Below are 22034 nucleotides of genomic sequence, written 5' to 3'. Positions count from 1 at the left end.
TATCCTCGCATGGTAAAAGGACGAACTGGGCGTAGATCACATTTCGAGCGAAGTGATGACGGGGGAAAGATATCAATTGAGGACGAAACGTCGAATGGCCTGGACTAGACTAGTTACTTTCGCTTGTTCTCTCTCCGATTGGCTGATGTCGGAGGACACTTCTGCGCCGAATGTGAAATGTTCCTGAATCAACAATTGAACTTCATATTACACACAACCAGAAATACCACAGTTGAATCTGCTCTCGATCGAGGCTTTGCGGGCTTTCTTCCCAGTCACGCCGACACGGTACCTGCCGAATCCGTATCGATGAAAGAGTGACCGGAGAGTGAACGACCCCTCCCCGGGTCAGCGTACGCAGCCATGACATCTCGTATGCCTTCCCCTTGCGCCTGGTCTGGTCTGCGTCGCCCGACCTACTGACATATTCCCAGTAAAACAATTCATCCGTAATGTACGAGCGTCCAAGACAATCGCAGACGAACGAGCCGTGGTCCAGAAAGAAAGTGCGGCAATTCGAGCCAGTTTTCGGGAAGAGAGCGGAGACTCGAACATCAGGTCAATCGTCCCACATGGTTCGAGAGGAGCAACAGTCTGACTGTCAGTAGGAGGAACAACGTTGCGAAGCTCTTATACCTCTTTACCCTCGGCGAACGGACGCACTTCGGCCAGATAGAATGCCTCAAACTGCTGGCTTCTCCTCGGTTTGCGGACAAGCGACTGGGCTACCTGGGGACTATGCTCTTGCTGGACGAGAATCAGGAAGTCCTCACGCTGGTCACGAATTCCCTGAAGAAGTGCGTGACACATCGGCCAATTGAAGGGACCTACTAATTCTTACATAGCGATCTCAACCACTCAAATCAATACGTGGTCGGCCTCGCACTCTGCACGCTAGGCAACATCGCCTCTATCGAAATGTCGAGAGATCTTTTCCCCGAAGTCGAAGCCCTCATATCTACCGCCAACCCTTACATTCGTCGGAAAGCCGCTCTCTGTGCCATGCGAATCTGCCGGAAAGTCCCCGATCTGCAGGAACATTTCTTTGAGAAGGCCAAAGCCCTGCTTCAGGACAGAAATCACGGGGTACTGTTGTGTGGCTTGACCTTGATAACCAGTATGTGCGAGGCAGACGAAGCAGAAGGTGGTGAAGAGGGTGTCGTGGACATGTTTCGACCAGTCGTTCCACATCTGGTACGGACACTGAAGAGCCTGACGAGCTCCGGTTATACACCAGAGCACGATGTCTCGGGGATCACAGACCCTTTCCTACAAGTCAAGATCTTGCGGCTATTCCGAGTGCTTGGGCGAGGAGACACGGGTATCAGCGAACAAATCAACGACATCCTTGCCCAAGTTGCTACCAACACTGAATCTACCAAGAACGTTGGCAATGCTATCTTGTATGAAGCAGTCCTTACCATTCTCGACATCGAGGCCGACTCCGGTCTGCGCGTACTGGGGGTAAACATCTTGGGGAAATTCTTGGCCAACAAAGACAACAATATCCGATACGTTGCGCTCAACACGTTGATCAAGGTAGTGGCTATCGAGCCGAACGCCGTACAAAGACACCGAAACACCATCCTTGAATGTCTGCGAGACCCTGACATCTCTATTCGTCGGCGAGCGCTCGATCTTAGCTTCACCTTGATCCGCGAAGACAACGTGCGAGTTTTGATACGAGAGCTGTTGGCGTTCTTGGAGGTTGCAGATACAGAGTTCAAACCTATCATGACAACGCAGATCGGGATCGCGGCCGATCGCTACGCTCCGAACAAGCGCTGGCACATTGACACTCTGCTGAGGGTTGTCAAGATAGCTGGGAATCACGTCAAGGAGCAGATTCTGTCGTCTTTCATTCGGCTCATCGCGACTTCGCCGGACCAGCAAACCTATGCTGTTCAAAAGCTATATGCCGCGCTGAAAGCTGATATCACACAGGAGGCATTGACTTTGGCGGCCGTTTGGGTTATTGGTGAATACGGCGATGCTCTCCTCCGCGGCGGAACGTATGAAGAGGAAGAGTTGGTAAAGGAAGTCAAGGAGAGCGACATTGTTGATTTATACACGACCATCCTCAACTCGACCTACGCAAATCAGATCACCACCGAATTCATTATTACATCAGCAATGAAGTTGACGACCCGAATGTCAGACCAGTCGCAAGTCGAACGAATACGGCGCCTGATGCAATCACGAACGGCCGATCTGAGTGTCGAAATCCAGCAGAGGGCGGTCGAGTATGGCAACCTGTTCGGATACGACTCTATCCGAAGAGGAGTTTTGGAGAAGATGCCACCACCAGAAATCAAAGAAGAACAAAGAGTTCTCGGCCAGTCCGCGGTGCCGGCGAAGGATAAGCGGAAGTCGTTGAAGGCCAAGACTAACGCCAAAGTCACAAAGACAACAGAGTCTGATATGCTTCTCGATCTCATGGGTGGCTCCGATGCGCCTGCTGTAAGTGCCAGCGCTACTTTAAATGGCAATCAGCAGCAGACAGCAGATTTGCTTGCCGACATCCTTGGTGGAACTTCCGTCTCAAGTCCGCCGCCACAGACGAAAAGCCCTGCGCCAGCATCCAGTACTGACTCGATCATGGATTTGTTTGGAAACGGGACGCCGAAACCCGCAAGTCCTGCCCCGGGCGGACATGTGGCACACCCAGCGTACAACAAGAATGGCTTGTCCGTCGCGTTACAAGTTTCCAGGACTGGAACCGCCATCCAAGCGATGGCAAAATTCAAGAACACTTCCACCTTTGAGCGAATGACAGATGTTGGCCTGCAAGCGGCTGTGCCGAAGAGTCAGAAGTTGACACTGCAGGCCATCAACAAAAGCACGCTGGACGGCGGCGAGGAGGCCACCCAGGGCATGAGGATCGTAGCAGCTACTGGGGTAAGTCCATTCCTAACCCGATCCTGTTCCCATTTCTGACCGGATTTTCAGTCACTCCCTCCAAAGCTTCGCCTTCGTCTCAAAATATCATACACCAAAGATGGCGGTGGACCGGTGACAGAGCAAGTCGACTGGACCGAACCATAATGTCGGTGATGGTCGATGGGCTATATATGTTTGATTCATGTGGATGTGGAGAAGGGCAAGCAAGAGTCATCAGGGACTTCTTCATGCTCGACCACTTGATTCGACAGTTCCGGCCGGGGACAGCTCGGCGGCGGCACGTACAGTGTGGTTGTTGTGATATCTATTCAGTTCGAAGGATCATCTGGACAGTCGCCTTGACTGCTGAAAGCCTGCGACTGTGACACCAAACGCGGACGGTTGCGTCGGTTGATAGGGTATCCCCAGCCAACCGATAGTCGCGGAAACCTTCCGCTGCCACACCAAAACCTGCGCACAAGCCTCTCTCTAGTCCCTGCTCCCACACAATCTTCTCCGACCTCATGTGCTTACTTTCCACCGGGTTCGCCTCTGTGAAGGATCTGAGCGGAAAATCGCCGAGCATGTGCTCAACTGGTAGAATTGTCCTCAACCGTCGCCAGTGAAGATATTATGCTGGCAGTTTGCATGGCACCGTGGAATGCGAGAGTGACCGCCGCCTCCACCATTTTTCATTCGCTTGATCCTCCTTTATCACTCGGCAAGCATGCTGCTGCTTCTTTTGACATATGCTCTTCCGGCTGTCCTGATCTTCTACCTTCTTAAGAACTATTTTGCGCTCTCCTCAGTACCTGGTCCGTTAATCGCTCGCTTCACCGACATCTACCGCGCGCTCCTCGTATACAACAGGTCCGCCCACGAAGCCCATCTCAACCTGCACAAACGGTATGGAAACCTCGTCCGCCTTGGCCCGCGATGTCTCTCCGTCACCGGTTCGGCGGACTACGTCCCGCAAATTTATGGCATCGGTAAAGGGTTGATCAAGTCCGACTTCTACAGCTGTTTCCAGAACATCGTCAACGGCAGGCGAGCGGCGAGCCTCGTGGCCATGACGGACGAGGTTCAACACGCAAAGTCGAAGCGGTTGATCGCGCATGCGTATTCTTTGAGCATCCTGGTTGAGTACGAGGAACTCGTAGATCGGACGACGGAGGTGTTTCTAAAGACGCTGGAGGAACGGTTTGCTACTGGCGTTGAGGAGTTAGACCTGGGCCGGTACCTGCAGTTCTTTGCGTTTGATGTCATCGGCGAGCTTACCTTCAGCCGGCGGTTGGGGTTCATTGAGCAGGGAATCGACATCAACAACATCATAGAAGCGATCGGAGCGAATTTCAATTATTTCAGTGTCCTCGGCCAGATGCCGTGGCTGGACGAGGCACTCCTAGGCAAGAATCCATTGTACGTCAAGTACTTCCGCAAGAGTGTCAGCTCGCCAATCCTGCTGTTTGCTCAACGCTTGTTGAAAGAGCGGCTGCGTGAGCTGGATGAGGGCGGCGCGGACGAGAAACAGGATAAATTGGACAGGCCCGATTTCTTGAGCCGATTTCTGAAGATAAGGAAGGCGGAAGCTGGAGAAGAGACACTGACAGATGCACAGATTCTGTCCAATCTATTCGTGAGTTCCCAATTCTGGCTGGCTTCATTCAGTACGAGAGACTGACCGTGAGTCCGCAGATGAACATTAACGCGGGAAGCGACACGATAGCCTCGACCCTGCGCGCAATATTTTATCACCTCCTGAAGAATCCCGTATCCCTGTCTCAGCTTCAAGAGGAGCTCGACTCAGCGGTGGCAGAAGGCCGCATCTCCAGCCCGTCCCCAACCTGGAACGAGTCTCAATCGAATCTTCCTTACCTCTGTGCAGTCATCAAGGAAGGGCTGAGAATGAATCCAGCTCTGTCTCTGCCTCTTGAGCGCGTCGTGCCAAGAGAGGGTCTCAGTCTTCAACATGCCGATGGGACACGGACGTTCCTTCCTCAAGGCACAATTGTGGGCATTAATCCCTGGGTCTTCCACCGCAGTGCTCACGTCTTCGGCCATGATGCTGATTCGTGGAATCCCGGTCGCTGGCTGAGCGCGAAGGAAAAGGAGACGAAGCATATGGAGCACAGTATCCTCGCCTTCGGAGCGGGAAAAAGATCGTGTCTGGGGAAGAACATCGCCATGCTGGAATTGCACAAGCTGGTCCCGGCACTGTTCTTGAAGTTCCGGATTGAGCTCGCTGAACCGAGCAGGGAGTGGGAGGTCAGTAATGCATGGGTGTTGAATCAGACCGGCTTAAATGTGCGGTTGGCATTGCGGTGAAAAACCGGACACTATCCCGAACGACACAAGACTGGTACAATGGCAAGAGAGTAGTGCTCAGAACCACGAACCGTTCACGCCCACGGCTGCGGACTGCATTCTATCACCTCCACCAAAACCCTCAGGGATCGCCAGATATCTTCATCCCACGAGCCTCGAAGCGCCTCCACCAGAGTCTGTCCAACGACCCCGACACTCACTTGGATTGCCAATGCCCTCCTTCTCAGGGCATACTCATTTAGGTGTATCGAAGCTGCATCGGGAAGACCAATGCCCAACATCTCCCTCGCTTTGTTCGGAATGCGATGGAGACTTTCCCGTGACGCAGCTGCTTGGGCCAAATATCGCTGCATCGGTACAGGCTGAGCTTTCAGGCGAGAGAAGTACAAGTCGACGATGATCCAGGCGGTGAGGGCCGACATGAGGACCGCCGCTGCGGCAGGGAATATCCGCTGCAGGACCTCGATGTAAGTCTGGTCCGAAATCTGAGGATTTCTTAGCGCAAGGACAGCAGGTGAATCCAGCTGAAGCATGTCGTGCGGAAATTGATCAATGGCTCTGGTGACTGCGTTCAGCGTTCTCTCCAGTTTCCTGCAGCGCGACCACGTTGCACTTCTGGTTGTGGGCGACGGTTCGCGAAGAGCGTGCATGTCGATGTCTGCTGTCCCTCTGATCGCCCACCTCTTTTCAGTTGCGCGAAAGGATCGATCGCTTCGGGTTCTCCGCGGTGATGTCTCGCACGGATCCGCGAGATCATGAAACCGCTGCCAGGTACTGAAAACATTGTCAGATCGGCTGGACCGGCTGCGGCTCGGGAGAGCGAGGGGTTGTGGAAGGAAACTAGATGTTGGATGTCGAGTGGCATGGTACATTGCACCGGAGATAGTGGAGGGAACGTGAAGAGGAAGTTCGGAAGGTGTATCGTACGGACTGAAGGCAGACACCTCCACAGGTATTTGCTTCGGGGTCGAGGGAATATGGAGACTTTCCACAGACGGCTTCGTCCCAGAATTCGAGGGCGGACGGTGAATATGGACCAGCTTTGGTTTGCCAGGCCCTACCAGGACAGTAGCGATCATCTGGACATTGGTTAGCACTGCTACCTACATTCTGTGGGTAACTCACTCCTTTGTTCTCGTCGCACTCCGAGTGAGTTTCTTTCCACGGTTGCTGGACAACTTGATAGTATCGGGATTTGAATCGACGCATCCTCTCGTCGTACGAGGTAGTGTTGGCAAGCCAGTCAGATTCGTCCGTGCAGAAGGTAGGCTGATATTCCTGCTCAAGCGGAGTTGCCGGCATAGACTCTGACGCCGTGCTCTGGTTGTCGTCCTCGAGTGCTTCCCTACAGGAAGAATGGTCCCGTGAAGATCTGTCTTCCGGCTGCCAGAGATTATCAGTGGGATCGTCGCAATAGTACGACAGAATGTTGAAACTATCTACATAGCTGTCCTCCGAGCTCGAGGTTTGAGGTCGCTGGCGAGGATTGTGAAATTTGAAGTATGGTTCGCATTCGCGAGCAGATTCTCTCGCGATAGGACTTGGAAACAAAGGGGTGACTGGACTCGAAGCCGCTTGATGCTGGGCGAGAACACGGAGGTTGTTGTAGCTGGCGGACATCCTGCGAAGTTCCGGATGAGAGGGGTCAATACTTGAAGAGCCGTCCGCCACGATCGAGGAAGGGCCGGGAAGAATTAATGGAAATGGTTCCTTCGTGTCGGTCACTGAGGGACGTGTTCGAAAATCGTCTTGGAGCGATCCACTTTGCTTCGAGTTGACAAGTTTTGACCGACGAAACAGCCTCGACAGTTGCAATTTGGGCGCGTTCCGTGGAGGCCCGATCGGAGACGAAGGCGGTGTCATTCGTCCTTCTCTGGAACAATGGGTGAGACGGATCGAAGTTGGCCAGCCTTGGTGCTGAGCATCTGCCGTGCCGAAGTCCTGCGGAGGAGTCAATTGTTCCATTGTGTCTGTGCGAGTTGGAATCAGTAAGTAGTGGAAGAGGCCATCTCAACGAAGGGCGAGCTGAGACATATATCCCAGTATTTACTCCCGCGCGTGTTGCAGATCGAACTGCCACGGCACCAGACCCTCTTTTGAGGTGGACGCAGTCGATTTTCGATTCTCGCCCTTGCATGTTCTCGAGTATCAGATTTTGTGTCGCACAACGTCGTCCCGCTCTCCTGCAGAAGGTCTGCCAGCCACCTCTGCGGGTGAGAAGATGTGAGATGTGGGAAATTCATCCCTTGCGTCAACCCCAACTTCGATAGCACACGATAACTGTAAGAAAGCTGGGAAGATGCCTGGCCGTCAAGCTGCGTAGCTGAACAATTAGATTTGACAGGCCAGATGCAGTCCTTCTAATTGTCATGCCTTACATTGCAGGGGGTACAAAGTCCCGACGCTGTGTGCCCACGAGCTGACACTCTGAAATTGCCAGCCTGCAGGAGGGAGTTGGTATGTCAAATGCACAGAAAGAAAGTCAAGCAAAGTTAGGAGCCACGGCTTGAGAAAACCAGGGCGTGTCCTTCTGCTGCTGTATCAGGGTTGGACGACTTTGATTGGGGGTGATATTCCTCGCATTGAATTCCACAAAATTCGTCCGCAGCTCCCCCGTATAAGGTGACCTTGTCCACAAGTGCCCACGCTTGCTTGGGTTGCCGGACTCTCGATTCTAATCAATAGAAGTGTCGTGCGGTGCTCTTATATCTCAAGAGGGTACCCGGGGTTTCTGAAAAGTCTACATGTGCTCAATTGGCTCTTCTGGCAGAAGTTCTTCCCGTTCGGCTTCGACCCTGGCAGGGAGAAGAGCTTTGATCGGTGGTCTAACGAGGTCGTTGAACATGAATGTGCCGTAAACGAGCTGTGAGGAAAATTAGCATTGGGATTGAAAGTCGCATGAGATGAATCTCACCAATGCAAAGCCCACCACCTGAAGCCACTTAAAGGTCTCCCAGCCTAGCCCTAAGGACACAATCCAGATGAACAAAGTCCGACAAGTATCGATAATCGACCGAGACGTAGCCGAGATGCTTCGGGTCACCGACAATCCAAAAAAGTTGAAGCCACCAATTGAGACCATAATTGCAAGACTCGAAATGCCAATTGCACGGTTGGTAAAGACTTGATGATAACCCTCGGCAGCGTCGAAATACCCGTACTTGCCCGCTTTGGAAACGCCAACAGTGAAATGCAGGATGACCTGAAGCACGACCGTGACGATCAAGCCGAACAAACCTTCCCATGCAACGACTTTCAAAGGTTCCAAGGCATAATTTTCCAGAATCCATTCCTCCAGGCAGAACTGCGTAGCCGTGAAGATCTGCGCGAAGGCGATGAGGAAGATGCCGATGACAGTGCGCACGACGACAGGATCGGCGGCTTCAACCACCACCTGCCGAGCAGCCAGCGCCATGGCACGGATCAGCTCAAGACTGGTTTCCTTTGGCGCTGGGGAGTTTCTGTCTCCCGTATAGATCGCTCCAGCAAGTCCCACCAATGCAACGCCCAAAACGACAATTACCAACGAGAACCAGTGATATAGATAGAGCTTCCTCTTCAAGAACAGGACGCTGAACAGCCCAACGAATAGAACCAATGCACCTCTTGTCATCTGGTATATAGAAGCCGCCACAAACAAGAGGCCAACATTCATCAAGGTCGTGCCCGTGATATCGCAACATGCAGGAAGGCCCAGTAAGACCAGTTTCCAGCCTTTGAGAGCAGCCCTGTCGTCTGCATTCGGGACAAGGGGTTTCAGCGCAGGGTCGACGGCAGCACCGCGAGAGCTGGGCCGGACGGTATCGTCATCGTCCTCGTCCTCAGTGCTGACTGGCTGGTAGAGTAATGGAGCGTCTTTGGATCGCAGGACAAAGTAGCGGTACAGGTAGAATCCTAATATGACGAGCCAACACCCCGATTCCCCGATAAACATTTGCACGCTGTGGTTGTCAGCGGGTAACCCTGACATTGGTGTATTCTGAGCTTACGTTTGGACGACTGGCTGTTCAAAAGTCCTGTGGTGCTTTGGGTTCTTGCTATCACAGCCCCGTACGCATTGTTGGTCTTGATACTTGGTGAGCAGCGTATTAGAACATCCGGTCAACAGCATCATCCCCACCAGGAATGGGATCACTGCTTTGACGGCCATGACCGAGGGCTCGTGTGCCTGCGGGCAAGGCCACGGCGATGTTCTAGGGGACCGGCGCTTTTGGAAGAGACCCAGTGAGTGACCGTCAGGTAGCTGCAGTACGGCTGGTTGCTGATGAGGGTCGAAGTACAAAGGCGGAGGGGAATGATGGACTTGACAGTGTTCAGTCGCACCTCAAGGAGTGCGAAAGGCGGAAGTGAGTGACGCTTCGGATCGGATTGTTCGGCAGAACGCAGCCTTGACGCATAGTGGAGACAAACTCTGTCGAGTGGGCGGGCGTCTGCAGCCCCGAAAAGTAAACAAATCCTAATTATGGGGAATGATGCTGAACGTAAGGCTTAGATTTCTAGCAGGTGTTCGTGCACTGAAGATCAGTTCTCCAAGGGTGGCTAGCCTTGTGCTGTAGAAGTGCCTCCGCTTCCTTTCGATGTATACAATCAGTAAACAATCTGTATTGCATGAGCGCTGCCCCGCGTAGTCAGGCGCTGTAGAAGCACACGGCAATCCACCCAGCTTTCGCAGCCAGACAATTCGTGCTCGGTCATCCATGCTCAATTGTTCATGATCAGATCCCCAAGATCAGATCGTAAAACCAAATTGCCAAACGCAAAAGCCTCCCGCGTTTCATCCGCCCAAAATATCATCAATAAATCATGTACAAGCCGTCCTTCCTCTCCCTATGTGCATCTCAAATGAAGTAGCCCAAACGAGCTATCATCCAGAGTATACTCTGCTCGGGCGCCGCACTCCCGACGAGCTGCCACTGCGACTGCGTCGCCTTCTCTTCCGCTCGACAATGACCTCTTCGCGCCTGTTCCCAGCGTTGTTGTTTTGGAGTGAGTTGAAGAGCCAGATTAACAGAATCGTTCCGAAAAAGGTACCGATAATTGCGCCTGCAAGTGTGCCCCCGGAATACTGCCCAGAGCACGACGTCGTCGATTGTGTTACGATAGTTGTTGTTGCTTGACGAGCGACAAGAGCAGGCGTAACCGGAAGGAACTCAGAAGCCAGAGTCGCAAAAGGAGCCTGCGATTCTGTGAGTATAGAAATCTACCTTCATGGCCGGCAACCACATACCATAGTGTAGGCCTACGTCCTCCTGGACGAAACTCTTCAGAGCTGAAACGTTTGCGATGAAGGGAAACAGTGTTGGGCCGCTCTGTTGTCCGGCTGACGCTTGTTGCGATGGGCTAACCAAGGCCGCAACACCAAGCACTTCGCGGAGGATGGCCGGTTCGGGAATTAGGTACGCAGTTTCAAATAACGAGAGGCGCCGGTTAATGAGGGGTGAAACAGAGCAGCTTGTGTCGCATAGGGATGCGTTGGTCTGCGCAGCAACTAGAACATGATTTAAAAGAGTGATATGAAGTTCCAAGAAGCTGAGGGCCGAGCAATATTGACTGGTGGCTCCAATGCGACGCCGGATGAAAGATGCACGATCGCAGATAATCGAGAAGATGGGGTGACGTCAGGCACCCAAGGCCCAGTTAGCCCCCCGTAGCTGTCAACCTCTGCTGATCAGTTGGGAAGCATATCCCTTGGGGCCTATTTCTTGGTGGTTTTCCGCACGTAATCCGGGATATGCCTCGGCTAGTTGATCCTTAAGTTCGTGTCAAATCTACCTGGTAGCCTCACATGCAAACTCTCGGATGGGACCGGGTCTAATGACGTTCAGCAGATCTGAAGTGCCAGAGAACTTGCAACTACGAGTTACGAGCATGACTCTATGCTGAACAGATCGCCAAGCATAACCGTCAATGAATGCCATTTTGTGCATGAAGCGGTGCGATGCCCACTCGCTGGATCAGCCGGATCACAACGCCGGGTGGCTGGCGTGAAGCACCAGGAAGCATTTCCAACATGCTGCTCCACATGATTTCCCTGTACTTGTCGAATTGGGTTTGCGAAGATATCCAGTTGAACGCTTTCTGGCGGCAAAAGAAGGTCCGCGCACAATTCGATCTCATGAACCTTGTGGCTCGCGAGCAATACTCAAGCTCCAACGTTCGTTCGCAAACGGAGCTCACAGAATCTGACGACAAGCGCCTGACCCTGGGCTCGCTCGTCACCATCTGCGCGGATCTGCCCGAGCTTCCGCCCACACTCGTTCGGTCAGGAAGAAGTCCTGGTTATCACCTTGAATGCTGCCTGAGTTAAAAAGTCGCCGTACCGTAGACCGGAGCGAAATTGTTCCGCCCGAAGGCGTGACCTCCCTTCGAGTACGCCGTAATTAAAAAGCCAATCTTCACTCTTTTGGTAGGACCTTCTTAAGTCTGATATCATCGAAACTGTTGCGTCTCCCCCAGTTCTTCGGTTGTCGTTTGAGAAACGCCCCAACAGCCCCGAGGTAGCCTTCATGTCGGAGGAAGTACGCTTGCTTCTCACCTTTGGACCAGAACTTGATGGCGTAAGAGAGCGTGTTCATGGTTTGGGTATGGCCCCGAATGAAAGACCCTCCGAAGTATATATGCCGAAGGTTGTGCTTCTCGGATTGCAGGTACGCAATCTGACCAATGTTGTTCGAGATGGCGTACAGCAGGCTTCTGGCCATGTCTTCGATCTTAAAGTGCCCTTGCATCTCCTGGTCATCGCTGAGATCATCGCCGTTGAATAGCCCTTCGCCGTCCTCGGCATGCCTCTCTGCCAGTCGTTTCATCCGAAACACCTTGCCGAAGGTGCTGGCAATTGTGGTGCTTTTGAGCCCAATCTTGCTATAACCACCGCCGTAAATGTCGCCAACAAGCATATCGACACCGGCATTGTCGCCCTTCTCCGCGAGTCGGAGCATCTCGTCAAATGTACGGGCTCCGGTTAGCAGCGAAAGGATGCCCCAGAACGTGCCCCCTCCTAACGACGTGCCACCCACACGCTGAAATTCACGAGGTCCAGATACCTTGACCATTGACACGCCGGATCCGATGTTCACCAGGAGATATGGGTAGATGTCAGCGCGTGCCTCTGCGAACTGCATCGGTTCTTCCTCGCTGTATGTAAAGACCTCGCGTGGGATTTCCGTGATGAAGAAGTCTAGTCCTGCTGAACATCAGTCACGCATTACTGGCTGTATCCTTCGGCTTACCGATGATCAGGCACTCCATCTCGTCTTCTTGAACCACGTCCACATGCAGTACCTCCTTCATCCGATTGTAGAACTTGTATGCTCCGCCTCCAGTTGCCATCACACATAACTCTTGCGGGGTGGAGCCATTGAGCTTCAACTGCGTTTTCTTCAGCTCTTGAATGAAGTCAATGCAGAGGTCGATCCGGTCCGTCTCGAAGTTCAGGAAGTTCAAGCGTCCACCGCCATGCATCGAACCAGTTTCACGCGAGAAGTAGACCAGCTTGGCCAGAGAGCCGCCAATCTAGTCTCCAGTCAGTGCAGGCTCTCAATGGTTGGGAAGGGGGACTAGCATCGTACATCCACGGCAACATGGCTCACCACGTCAGTGTGATGTGGCAGACGAATATCCTTGTGTTCCCAATGTACATGTTCATTTGCTGTACCATTCTTAGCATTCATCTCGTCGTCGACAATAAACGCGCCCTCGACGTTGATCTTGACCGACGCTGGGTTGGGAGGGGCACGTGGTGGCCGGGTGGCCGCGTCGTCCTCTACAATTGCAAAAGACTCTCGCTTGTCATCTTCGTTCGTCACCGGCGCTTCTGGGACCGGCATCGTAGAAATAAAGTACCAGGATCGGCATCCAGCCCATGGAACCAGACCTCTAACGGGCGTCGTGTGACTTTCGGCGACGTAGGAGACTTGCCTGCGATTATCGGCTACCGATCAGGCTGGGGAATATGACAATATGTGCTTGATCATCTCCCGATCCGGTCGCCGAGGCCACACGAGACAATATGTACAAGATGATGTACGGAGGGAGTTGTCGCCCTGAAAGAAACTCCAGGACGGTTACGGGCCTCGGTCGAGAAATTTATCTGTCGGTCCAATTGCTTCAAGGCGGTTTTATCGAGGGTGAACCCCACGCTCATGTTTGTTTCCCCCGCAGGCGACAGTAGCTAATTACTGTAAAGAGGACGCCGAAAAGAAGCCGCTGCAATCTTTTATTGCCTCTCTCATTGGTGCGCCCAGCCGTGACATATTCCTACTGTAACCGCGGGCCGGAGTGAATGTCTGCTCACAGTTACAACGAAGCCGTCCATCAGAGCGCGTTACCACAGTGCTACCGCCCTTTCGCCAATTCCCGTTGGAACTGTGGACCTGCCCATTCTGAAAAATGAGCTCAAAGCCCCGAGAGCACCAAACTCGAGCATTCTGCACAACAAACGGCGGTTCCAGCATGCCCCCCCTTCCCAACCAACTCATTCTAGGAGCACCAGGCACTATCAATGCCCTGCTACTTGGTCTGGTGACCCAGGGAGACATTGGTTAAGATTTGGCTCTCAGCAGCAGGTTTGACTGTACGACCGGACCATGAAGAGGCCGAGTAATATCCACAGAGCGAACCAAGTCGACGGCAGGATACTCAAAGCTGAGGCGTGCGAAGTGGCCGGAGCGGTTGGAATCGTTGTGGCAGTATCCGCAACGACGTCTTGTGCACATTGCCCTGGTGTCCTGCCCTGAAGGCTTATCAGAGTTGAAGGTGAGCCTTAGGGCCATTGACTTACTCGTTCACAGCAACGATTTTGCGCAACGCCTGTGCCACAGACGAAACCTCCTGAGCAAATCCCTGAGAAATCAGTATCACATCTGGAACAAATGCCCAGTCAACAGCTTACCACTCCCGTCTTCACAGCAGCTGTCGCCGGCTGTAGCATTGAAACAGTATGCACCGTTGAAGAAGTCGCAGAGCCTTGCCCCAGCCAGACAGTATGGTAAGGGAAATGGATGCGGCCCCCGTCTCTCGTGAATGGGTATTGGTCTGCCTGTTGGAGTGAGCGCAACAGCGGAGACGCAGAGAGATAAAGCAACAGCGAGGGTGGTGGTCCTCATATCTGGTAGACGTTGGAAGCGGTGCGAGGTACGAGTTCTTGAACTGCGAAGAACGTCCGCTGTTGACCCAAGGCTTTTACCAAGTCATAACAGACAGCAAAAGATGCGTCGGCGTAGCTCACTCAGACAACTGGAGACATTTTTGATTACATTGAATCTGCTCGGCTCGAAAGCAGCAGATTGGCCTGGAACAGGACACAAATGTAAAGTGAGTCAATCCGAATACTGCTGGTCAAGATCGTAATCATTACATCGGGGGCTTGTTCTTGGTGCTCAACCTGCGAAAATCCTAGCGTTCATGTGGCAGTCCAGCCCGTCAGAGACGCTCTCAGATCTCTTGCGCACGGAAAGCTATCTTTATCTTTTCCGTTCGAGTTAAAACACGTCCATCTGGCTGTAACGTCCAACTCCTTGGGTTACTGGCGGAAAGAGAGCAACCTTTATAGCATCCTACGTAGTCTATGTCCTGTCCGACAGAGCCAGGGAGATGTCCGTTTTGATTCAACTCTGACAGGTTTCGCATGCTTCTTGGGCAAGATCACCAGGATCCAAATCATGCGCAAGGGCGTCCCACCAAGGATCAAGGGTTGGTGCATTCCCATGTGCAAGGCGACGATGTAGGATATAACGTTCTGAAACCCGCCGCCTCCGCGCGCGACATTCATCTTGCCACCAGCTAGGACGATCCCGTCATAAAAGATGGTAGCTGGGACTCCGGAGTTACATGCCATCAACACCAGCAATATCGATTATCGCCTTTAGGGTTGTTCAACATGCTGTACTCCGTATTCAGCGAGCTATTCACAGAGTGTGGGATGCGACTGGTATTCAATCACCTGCCGGATTTGGCATTTTATTGGCTGGGGAACTGTTTGTTCATTGCCTGGCCTACGATCCACCCATGCGACGACGACGCGATCACAGGTTCCGTAACCCACCTCGCCTCATTGACGAGATTCAGATGTCTAAGGCATGGAACAGACAAGCACTCCATCGGCACATAGGCTCTCCACAAGCTCTGGCACTGTCGGGCGGACACACCAGTAATGGTTACCGCGTCTTGACGAAGTGTTCTCACAAGTTGACAGGGGATCGACGCCAGAAAACTCAGAGCCGCCGCGACCAAAGCGTTGTCGCCTTCCTTGTTCACTGCACTCTCAGAGCGATACAAGGCTGTGCAACCACCTGGCACGGGTCCGGCCGCTGCGCCTAATCATACACTATGAGGCTGATCAGGACTCGGATGCCGGGCAGAACCTGCATGTTCAGCGCTCCTCATCGTTGTACTTTGTAGTCTGTTGCAGGCATACATTCGGTGTGGACAACTAAAGAATGCATCGCAGTCGACGTCTGATCCAACAGGTCCAGCCAAGCCGGGGACGTTCAGTTCTGGTGTCCAGAAATGTGAGTCAAGATGAGGGATACGTTCAGAACAGCGGCAAGGCGTTGGAAACTGAAGACACAAGAGACTTTGGCGAGGATATCTTGAGCTCACAATCGCTCTGGTGTTGGTTGTGGGCGGTTATCCTGTATGCTGATGACAGATGATCGAGTTTGCCACGACGAATGAATGTGCGGGCATGCACAGTCTCAGAATACTCTGCCAGTGAAGAAGACGGACAAAGTATTGAGATGAATACCAGAAATGTAAAGAGGAGTCTCAACAGATCGAAGCAGATGCGAGTTCTCACCACGGCATGTTGGCTCATTGTGCCTTAGTCCAGCCTCCGGCCAAAGCACTACGACGTCGAATTCCTTGTACCCATCGGAGACAGCAAGCGCGGATAGTTGAGAAGTAATTTTACAAATCTACTCGTATGTGAGCGGCAGGCGGGGAAAAAGCGGCCGGACTGGAAGTTCCTAAAGGGATGTAAAGGATCAAGTAAAAACGTCGTGAATTGTCGAGCGGCTTGCCAAGATGTGGAGAGGATCGGCACGGTTTGATTCGTGACCGATGTTCTGGGGAACCGTCGCAGACGCTCCCACTTGAACCACGCTGAAAATTGAATCTGGCTGATTCAGTCACCAACAACACCGTTGCCTGCGATGTCGAGAACCAAGAACAAGAAACCCGGTCTCAAGGCCCAGTTGAAGCGGAAGCGCGAGGTGGAGGAATCTGGCGACGTCGATGACAAGCCTTCGAAACGCCCTCTCCTAGAAGCGAATCGGGCGAAACGCTCTCAACCAATTCAGCAACTTGCAGAACAGCCTTCCTCTGAAGCAGAACCTACACATCAGCCTGCACACAACAGCGAGACTGCGAAACAAACTCACAAGTCTGCGAGCGCGAAAGCAACCAAGTCCCCGCGAGAACATCCTTCGGCACAGGACGCTGTCGGCGATCCGGCTCTGCTTGCCGACCGCTTTGCGAAATACATTCAGAAGTACTGCCCAAATAGCAGTCCTATCGAGTTAGAAGAACAATACCTGCCAACAAAAGCCTTTCTCGACACGACCGTTTACGATAGGAACCGTGTCGCTGCCAACCTCCCGCATTTCATCGAGCGCTTCTCACCCGAAGGCAAGACTGGCCTGTCAACCTGCGATGACAAAGCTTCGCCTCATACACTGGTCGTTACATCCTCTGGTATCCGCTCGGCAGACCTTTATCGAGAACTTCGAGTCTTCCAGAACGAGGAGACCAAAGTCGGGAAGTTGATTGCGAAACACATGAAACTGCGGGACAACATCAAATATATGCTGGGAAACAAGATTGGCATCGCTATTTCAACCCCGTTCCGATTCAAGCAGTTGGTGGATGCAGATGCTCTGAAGACTGGAAAGCTGCGCCGCATCGTGGTTGACGGTTCATATTGCGACGAGAAGAACAACACGATTTTCATGATGGCCCAGACGTTTAACCCGCTGGTAACCTTACTCAACGAGAAAAGCATCCGCCAGCGATACGGTGAAGGGAAAGACAACATCGAAATTCTGGTGTTCTAAGAACGAAAGCATGCCATCTCAAAACGTTGAGTGAGCACTCCAAGATGCTACTGCCCTCGGTCATACTTTTTTCTCTGGCTGTGGCACTTGAAACACTTGCGTCAGGAACAGGCTTGTTAAGCGAAACTCCCGGGCCTTTAGCGGACCAATTGAGCGCTGGTTTAGTGGGCTAGTGCCAGGGTTAATGTTTCGAATCAGACTGTTGGCTCGTGGGCGCTTTCTCCGCACTGACGCTGGACCCAGCCACATGGGGTGTGGCCCGTATTTGAGCATGGTGAGTGGTTGTTCCTGCCAAAGTCAGAAAAATCCACAACTTTCCGACTGCGATATTGTGCTTGGTTGAGTTCAGTGTCGCTGCCAATTCCACATCATTGTTCTACACCTACCTCAACCTTCCTGTCAGTCCTTGCGCCCTTGATGAGCGAGCTGCTGAGTCACATTGAGCTCAGTGCCTCCAACGCTGCAATCGGATTACTGCGCGACGGAAACCTGCCAACGCTTCACATTTCTAGATCGACTCCCCTTGTACGACTCTCCTGACCAACTAGCTACAGTCAAGATGAGCTACCAATCCTACCTGAAGTCCACGGCGACCTTTACGAACAAGACTCCCTCGCCGGGCTCTATCCACCGGAAACCTCCTCCAGCCTCAGCCCCGTCCATCACGCCTTCGGGCTCATCAATCCGGAGCAGTGTCACCAGAAATGATACCCCAACTTCCACCGTCCCCGTTCCCTTTACGCCTGCATCATCCACCAGTTCTCCTGCAAGACCGGCGGCCTCCACACCACTTCCATCGGTGGTCTCGAGCGCTGCACACCAGGATAGTGCTCGTACACCATTGACGAAGGAGCAGATCGATGCTGCAGTGAGGATATGTTTGGATCTACAGAACACTGCCACAAGCTTACACGACAAACGGCCATTTGCAGCCTTACTTCTTGGGTCTGACAACAGCACTATTCTTCTCTCCCACTACTCCATCTCCCACGTCCAGCACGCAGAGACTGAACTTGCTCGGCTGGCCGCCATCCACTTCTCCCAAAAATATCTCGCCTCCTGCACCTTGGTGTCAACATGGGAGCCATGTGCAATGTGTACAGGGACAATATACTGGAGCAACATTGGACGCCTGGTGTATGCTGCCGGCGAGGAAAAGCTCAAAGGCTTAACCGGCGGAAACAATGAGGAGAACATGACAATGTCGCTGCCGTGCCGGGAGGTGCTGAAGCACGGTCAGAAGGATGTGGAGGTGATCGGACCTATAAGCGGCTGGGAGGAGACCGTTATTGAAGAGAGTGGAAAATGGTGGAAGGAGCAGGCCCGAGAGAACGCTGGAAGGGTGAGAGGAGGTAGCGTGAATGGAACCGACAAGCCAGGAAGCCTGTCAAGTGTGCGACACGGGACTCCAACCACGTGGACTGGGGAAGAGACGGTTCTCAGCAGTATTGATGACGAAGGGGAGTACAAGGCGGAGCTTGATATTGACTGGATGAGGTAGGTCGGTACTAAGTCTGCTCTGACACGTTGATGCTTGCTCGAGTTCCAGCGGTTGTTCGCATGATATGGCACCGGGAAAGAAGAAAGCGGTCGGGGGAGAGGTAGCAAGATTCATATCAAGAATCTCTGCATGAGTAACCTCCGCGATTGTACAGAGGCATGGACATCATAAGCCGTTATCAGTCATTGTTGCAATCCTGGAGCGGACGACGCTTCCACCAAAAATCTCTTCTTGTCCTTCTTGAGCTTTCTGCGCCAACCATTGACATCTTTCCCACTTTCGACATCTCGAAGCGCCTCCATCTTCGCCTCGGCCACATCCTTCAATGTCCGGCCTTTGAGAACGCGTGTTTCCACATTGACTCCTTCTTCAGTCCACTCCACCAATTTGCTCCCCACATAAGCTTCAATTGCGAGGATCAGCTCGACGTCGCGCTGTCCAACAAAGGTAATACTTGTACCTTGTCTTCCTGCTCTTGCCGTACGACCGACCCGATGTACATAGTCGGTCGGGTTTCGTGGGACGTCAAAGTTGATCACCAAGTTGACTTCAGGAATATCCAAACCTCTTGACGCCACATCCGTTGCGATCAAAATGCGCGCTCTTTGCGAGCGGAAGTCGGACAGATTTCTGTTTCGCTGGCTCTGTGCTAGCTCAGAGTGAAGCGCCGTGACTGGATGGTCGAGCTGAAGGAGTGTGCGGTGGAGGAGATCTGCGGTCTTTGTACGATTGACGAAGATCATAATACTGGGCTCCGGCGATTTCGTAAAGGAAGGAACTTGAAGGAGGACGTGTAGGAAAGCATCCTTGTGGGTCATGGGGATTTGTAGATATGTCTGTGAGAGAGTTGCTGGGATGAGGCTGGCCCGGAGAGCGCCATCAGATAGGTCCGTGGTTTCGGAGATGAAGATAGGAGGCCGTCCCTTGGGGCGAGGAAGATCTTTTAGCGCCCGGACTTCTGGTGTCACCGTCGCGGTGAAGAGGAGCGTCAGTCGGGATGAAGACGGAGGAAGCGCACCCAGGCAGGTGTTAAGATCCGGAAGCATCGAGCCATGCCCCGCAGCGAGAAGGCGATCTGCTTCGTCAAGGACGACAACTTTGGTGCGACTCAGTCCGATTGTGGTCTCTTTGCCGGAGTTGAGTATGTGGTCCGCAAGTCTTCCGGGGGTAGCTACCACGATATGTGGTCGTTTTGCCAGCGCCAAAGCTTGAGGTCTCATATCACTCCCTCCGGTGATTAGAACCGTCTTGAGATTCTGTGGTGCTCCCAAAGCCTGAAACTGCTCAAAAATTTGGAGAGCCAGTTCTCGCGTTGGTGTGAGAACCACAGCATAGATGCCAAAAGGATCTTCTGCCCATTTCTGCAATATTGGCACCGCGAACGCAACTGTCTTGCCTGTGCCAGTCCTCGAACCTCCTATGCAGTCTCTTCCCTTTAATATCTCAGGTATACAAGCCTTCTGGATTTCCGTCGGGTTTTGAATTGCCATCGCGGCAAGAGATTGGACAAGCCACGGCGCTACATTGAGCGATTTGAAGGTGGCGGAGGTCGTTGGAATTTCTGGGTGGGCCGCTGGCGTGCGGACGACCTTGGGTGCATGATCTATCTTTTTCACTCTGGAGAGCGATGTCTGGGGTACTGTCGCATTGTCCTGTTCTGTGGATATTCGCCTGCGTTTCGGCGGGGGGTAGGAAAATGCACCGTCGTCGGACAGGCCTTCACTGTAGTTATCCGACCGAGATCCCAGCTCATCCTCGTCAACAAGCCTGGAAGGTGCCATGGTGGCAAGTTGGTCGTCCGGCGAGGACGGAGTACAAAATGTTTGTCGGAGAAACATTTTCTGGACCATCAAAGTGACAAGCCACGCAAAGCGGAGGGGTGTAAGTTTCTCCACTCCAGGAGTCTGGAGCGGCCTTGGCATCTCGAAATCCATCCACAACTTCTTTCCACGTTTGGAGGGTTGCCTCTTCAACATCACAGAATTCTTCTTCGTAGATCCTTATCGCGTCCAGCGGTCGCGTGGAAGGTATTCCAGAACAAGAGACCCTTGCTCACTGATAGAGTTCCCCGGGGACATCCGACGACAACCGAGAAACCTCTTGCGAGAAGCACGAGTGGCTGTTCGACTATCGTCTGGTCCTACCCAAAGCTCCTGATGCGATCTTGATTCAGGCCATTGCTTTCGTGTCAACAATGGCTGATATGTACTATCACCACACGCTCTGACGAATTGAGAATGCGACTTGAATACCGGACAACCTGAATTTCTTGCATTCTTCAACGACACAAGCGACCATACCTGAGGTCTTCTGAGGCTCACAATGCGGCATGTCGTGCTCTGGAGCAGAATAGGTTCTGTAAAAGCCATCTTTAGGCCGTAACTTCCGCTGGCGGTATCCCGCTCAAGCCAGGGGTATGAGGCGATTACAATATAGGTGAGTTGGACAATCCACAGAAGCTGCACTTATCCGGGATGAAGGATTCTAGTCCATGCAATCCTCCATCCTACGACGCTGTTCAACCCGGGCTTAGGAGCAGCTCGGCATCACTGCTCGAATTCAAGCAACGTACCCAACAGCCAAGTCATTCCGCGTGACGAGCTCTCAACCTAACTCCAATCTCTGCCTCGCCAAGTGACTGGCAGGTTGCGGTGGTCTCAAAAATGTCACAGTACTTCCAACAAGTGCCACCAAGGATTGCGGGGCCTCGTTCTATTCTTGTGGTTGTGACTTTTGAAATCGGGATGTCCGCCTGGTGCCCAAGTCTCCGACAGAGTTCTGTAAGTAATAGGACAACCGCCGGAGCCCGACACAACACGATACGCTGCATTTCGTGGGCGGCAATGGGTCAGTGACAGCATGCTCTCCACGGCTCATCCACCTCAATAACTAGAATATCGTCCGTTTTCTGCAAAGTTTCCCAACGTTGCTGGAGGAATCTTGGCCGCTTTTTCCCATGCCCGAGTTGGATTGCTGTACGCGATTTTCGATGCCGGTCAGTCCTGCACGGTGAAGAAGGCGGTACTCCAGTCTGGAGAGAATTGAGAACCACCTTCCCACTTGCTACGAAGCTAAGACTCATGCTTGGTACAAGCCCTGCTATGTTGTGAGCTACGTGTGTCATACTAGGAAAATAGTCTGGGGGTGCTCCTTCGACGAGCCTGCTTCAGAGCTATTGGCCAGAACACAGCAAATTGGGCAGTGGTGAGGCCCAGACTTGGTAACTGCGGTACGTTGTCTCGAGGCAGACTCATCAGTGCACACTATACCGAGGCCTG

General features: G+C 52.8%; 8 protein-coding genes across 8 annotated transcripts; 4 read left to right on the top strand and 4 right to left on the bottom strand.

Moving 5' to 3' along the window:
- Positions 1 to 363: 363 nt before the first annotated feature.
- G647_00011 (uncharacterized protein) lies at positions 364 to 3045 on the top strand (the record flags this gene model as incomplete). The annotated part of the gene is made up of 5 exons (XM_008723414.1): positions 364 to 373; positions 435 to 558; positions 606 to 797; positions 846 to 2898; positions 2950 to 3045. The coding sequence occupies 5 exons, from the start codon at positions 364 to 366 to the stop codon at positions 3043 to 3045; spliced, it is 2475 nt and encodes an 824-aa protein (XP_008721636.1).
- A 562-nt stretch (positions 3046 to 3607) lies between these two features.
- Positions 3608 to 5205, top strand: G647_00010 (uncharacterized protein; the record flags this gene model as incomplete). Its single annotated transcript, XM_008723413.1, has 2 exons — positions 3608 to 4516; positions 4576 to 5205. 2 exons carry the CDS (start codon positions 3608 to 3610, stop codon positions 5203 to 5205), a joined length of 1539 nt encoding a protein of 512 aa, XP_008721635.1.
- Positions 5206 to 5279: 74 nt separating this feature from the next.
- Positions 5280 to 6825, bottom strand: G647_00009 (uncharacterized protein; the record flags this gene model as incomplete). Its single annotated transcript, XM_008723412.1, has 2 exons — positions 5280 to 6284; positions 6313 to 6825. The coding sequence occupies 2 exons, from the start codon at positions 6823 to 6825 to the stop codon at positions 5280 to 5282; spliced, it is 1518 nt and encodes a 505-aa protein (XP_008721634.1).
- A 1120-nt stretch (positions 6826 to 7945) lies between these two features.
- G647_00008 (uncharacterized protein) lies at positions 7946 to 9355 on the bottom strand (the record flags this gene model as incomplete). The annotated part of the gene is made up of 3 exons (XM_008723411.1): positions 7946 to 8068; positions 8120 to 9146; positions 9195 to 9355. The coding sequence occupies 3 exons, from the start codon at positions 9353 to 9355 to the stop codon at positions 7946 to 7948; spliced, it is 1311 nt and encodes a 436-aa protein (XP_008721633.1).
- A 2245-nt stretch (positions 9356 to 11600) lies between these two features.
- Positions 11601 to 13031, bottom strand: G647_00007 (pantothenate kinase; the record flags this gene model as incomplete). The annotated part of the gene is made up of 3 exons (XM_008723410.1): positions 11601 to 12391; positions 12435 to 12717; positions 12774 to 13031. 3 exons carry the CDS (start codon positions 13029 to 13031, stop codon positions 11601 to 11603), a joined length of 1332 nt encoding a protein of 443 aa, XP_008721632.1.
- A 3324-nt stretch (positions 13032 to 16355) lies between these two features.
- G647_00006 (uncharacterized protein) lies at positions 16356 to 17255 on the top strand (the record flags this gene model as incomplete). Its single annotated transcript, XM_008723409.1, has 1 exon — positions 16356 to 17255. One exon carries the CDS (start codon positions 16356 to 16358, stop codon positions 17253 to 17255), a length of 900 nt encoding a protein of 299 aa, XP_008721631.1.
- Positions 17256 to 17814: 559 nt separating this feature from the next.
- G647_00005 (uncharacterized protein) lies at positions 17815 to 18756 on the top strand (the record flags this gene model as incomplete). Its single annotated transcript, XM_008723408.1, has 1 exon — positions 17815 to 18756. The coding sequence occupies one exon, from the start codon at positions 17815 to 17817 to the stop codon at positions 18754 to 18756; it is 942 nt and encodes a 313-aa protein (XP_008721630.1).
- A 182-nt stretch (positions 18757 to 18938) lies between these two features.
- Positions 18939 to 20537, bottom strand: G647_00004 (uncharacterized protein; the record flags this gene model as incomplete). The annotated part of the gene is made up of 1 exon (XM_008723407.1): positions 18939 to 20537. The coding sequence occupies one exon, from the start codon at positions 20535 to 20537 to the stop codon at positions 18939 to 18941; it is 1599 nt and encodes a 532-aa protein (XP_008721629.1).
- Positions 20538 to 22034: the final 1497 nt, after the last annotated feature.

This window comes from Cladophialophora carrionii (genome assembly GCF_000365165.1).
Source record: "Cladophialophora carrionii CBS 160.54 unplaced genomic scaffold supercont1.1, whole genome shotgun sequence".
Lineage (NCBI taxonomy): Eukaryota > Fungi > Ascomycota > Eurotiomycetes > Chaetothyriales > Herpotrichiellaceae > Cladophialophora > Cladophialophora carrionii.
The sequence above is the reverse complement of the archived record's forward strand: the minus strand, read 5'-3'. Positions and strand labels throughout refer to the sequence as shown.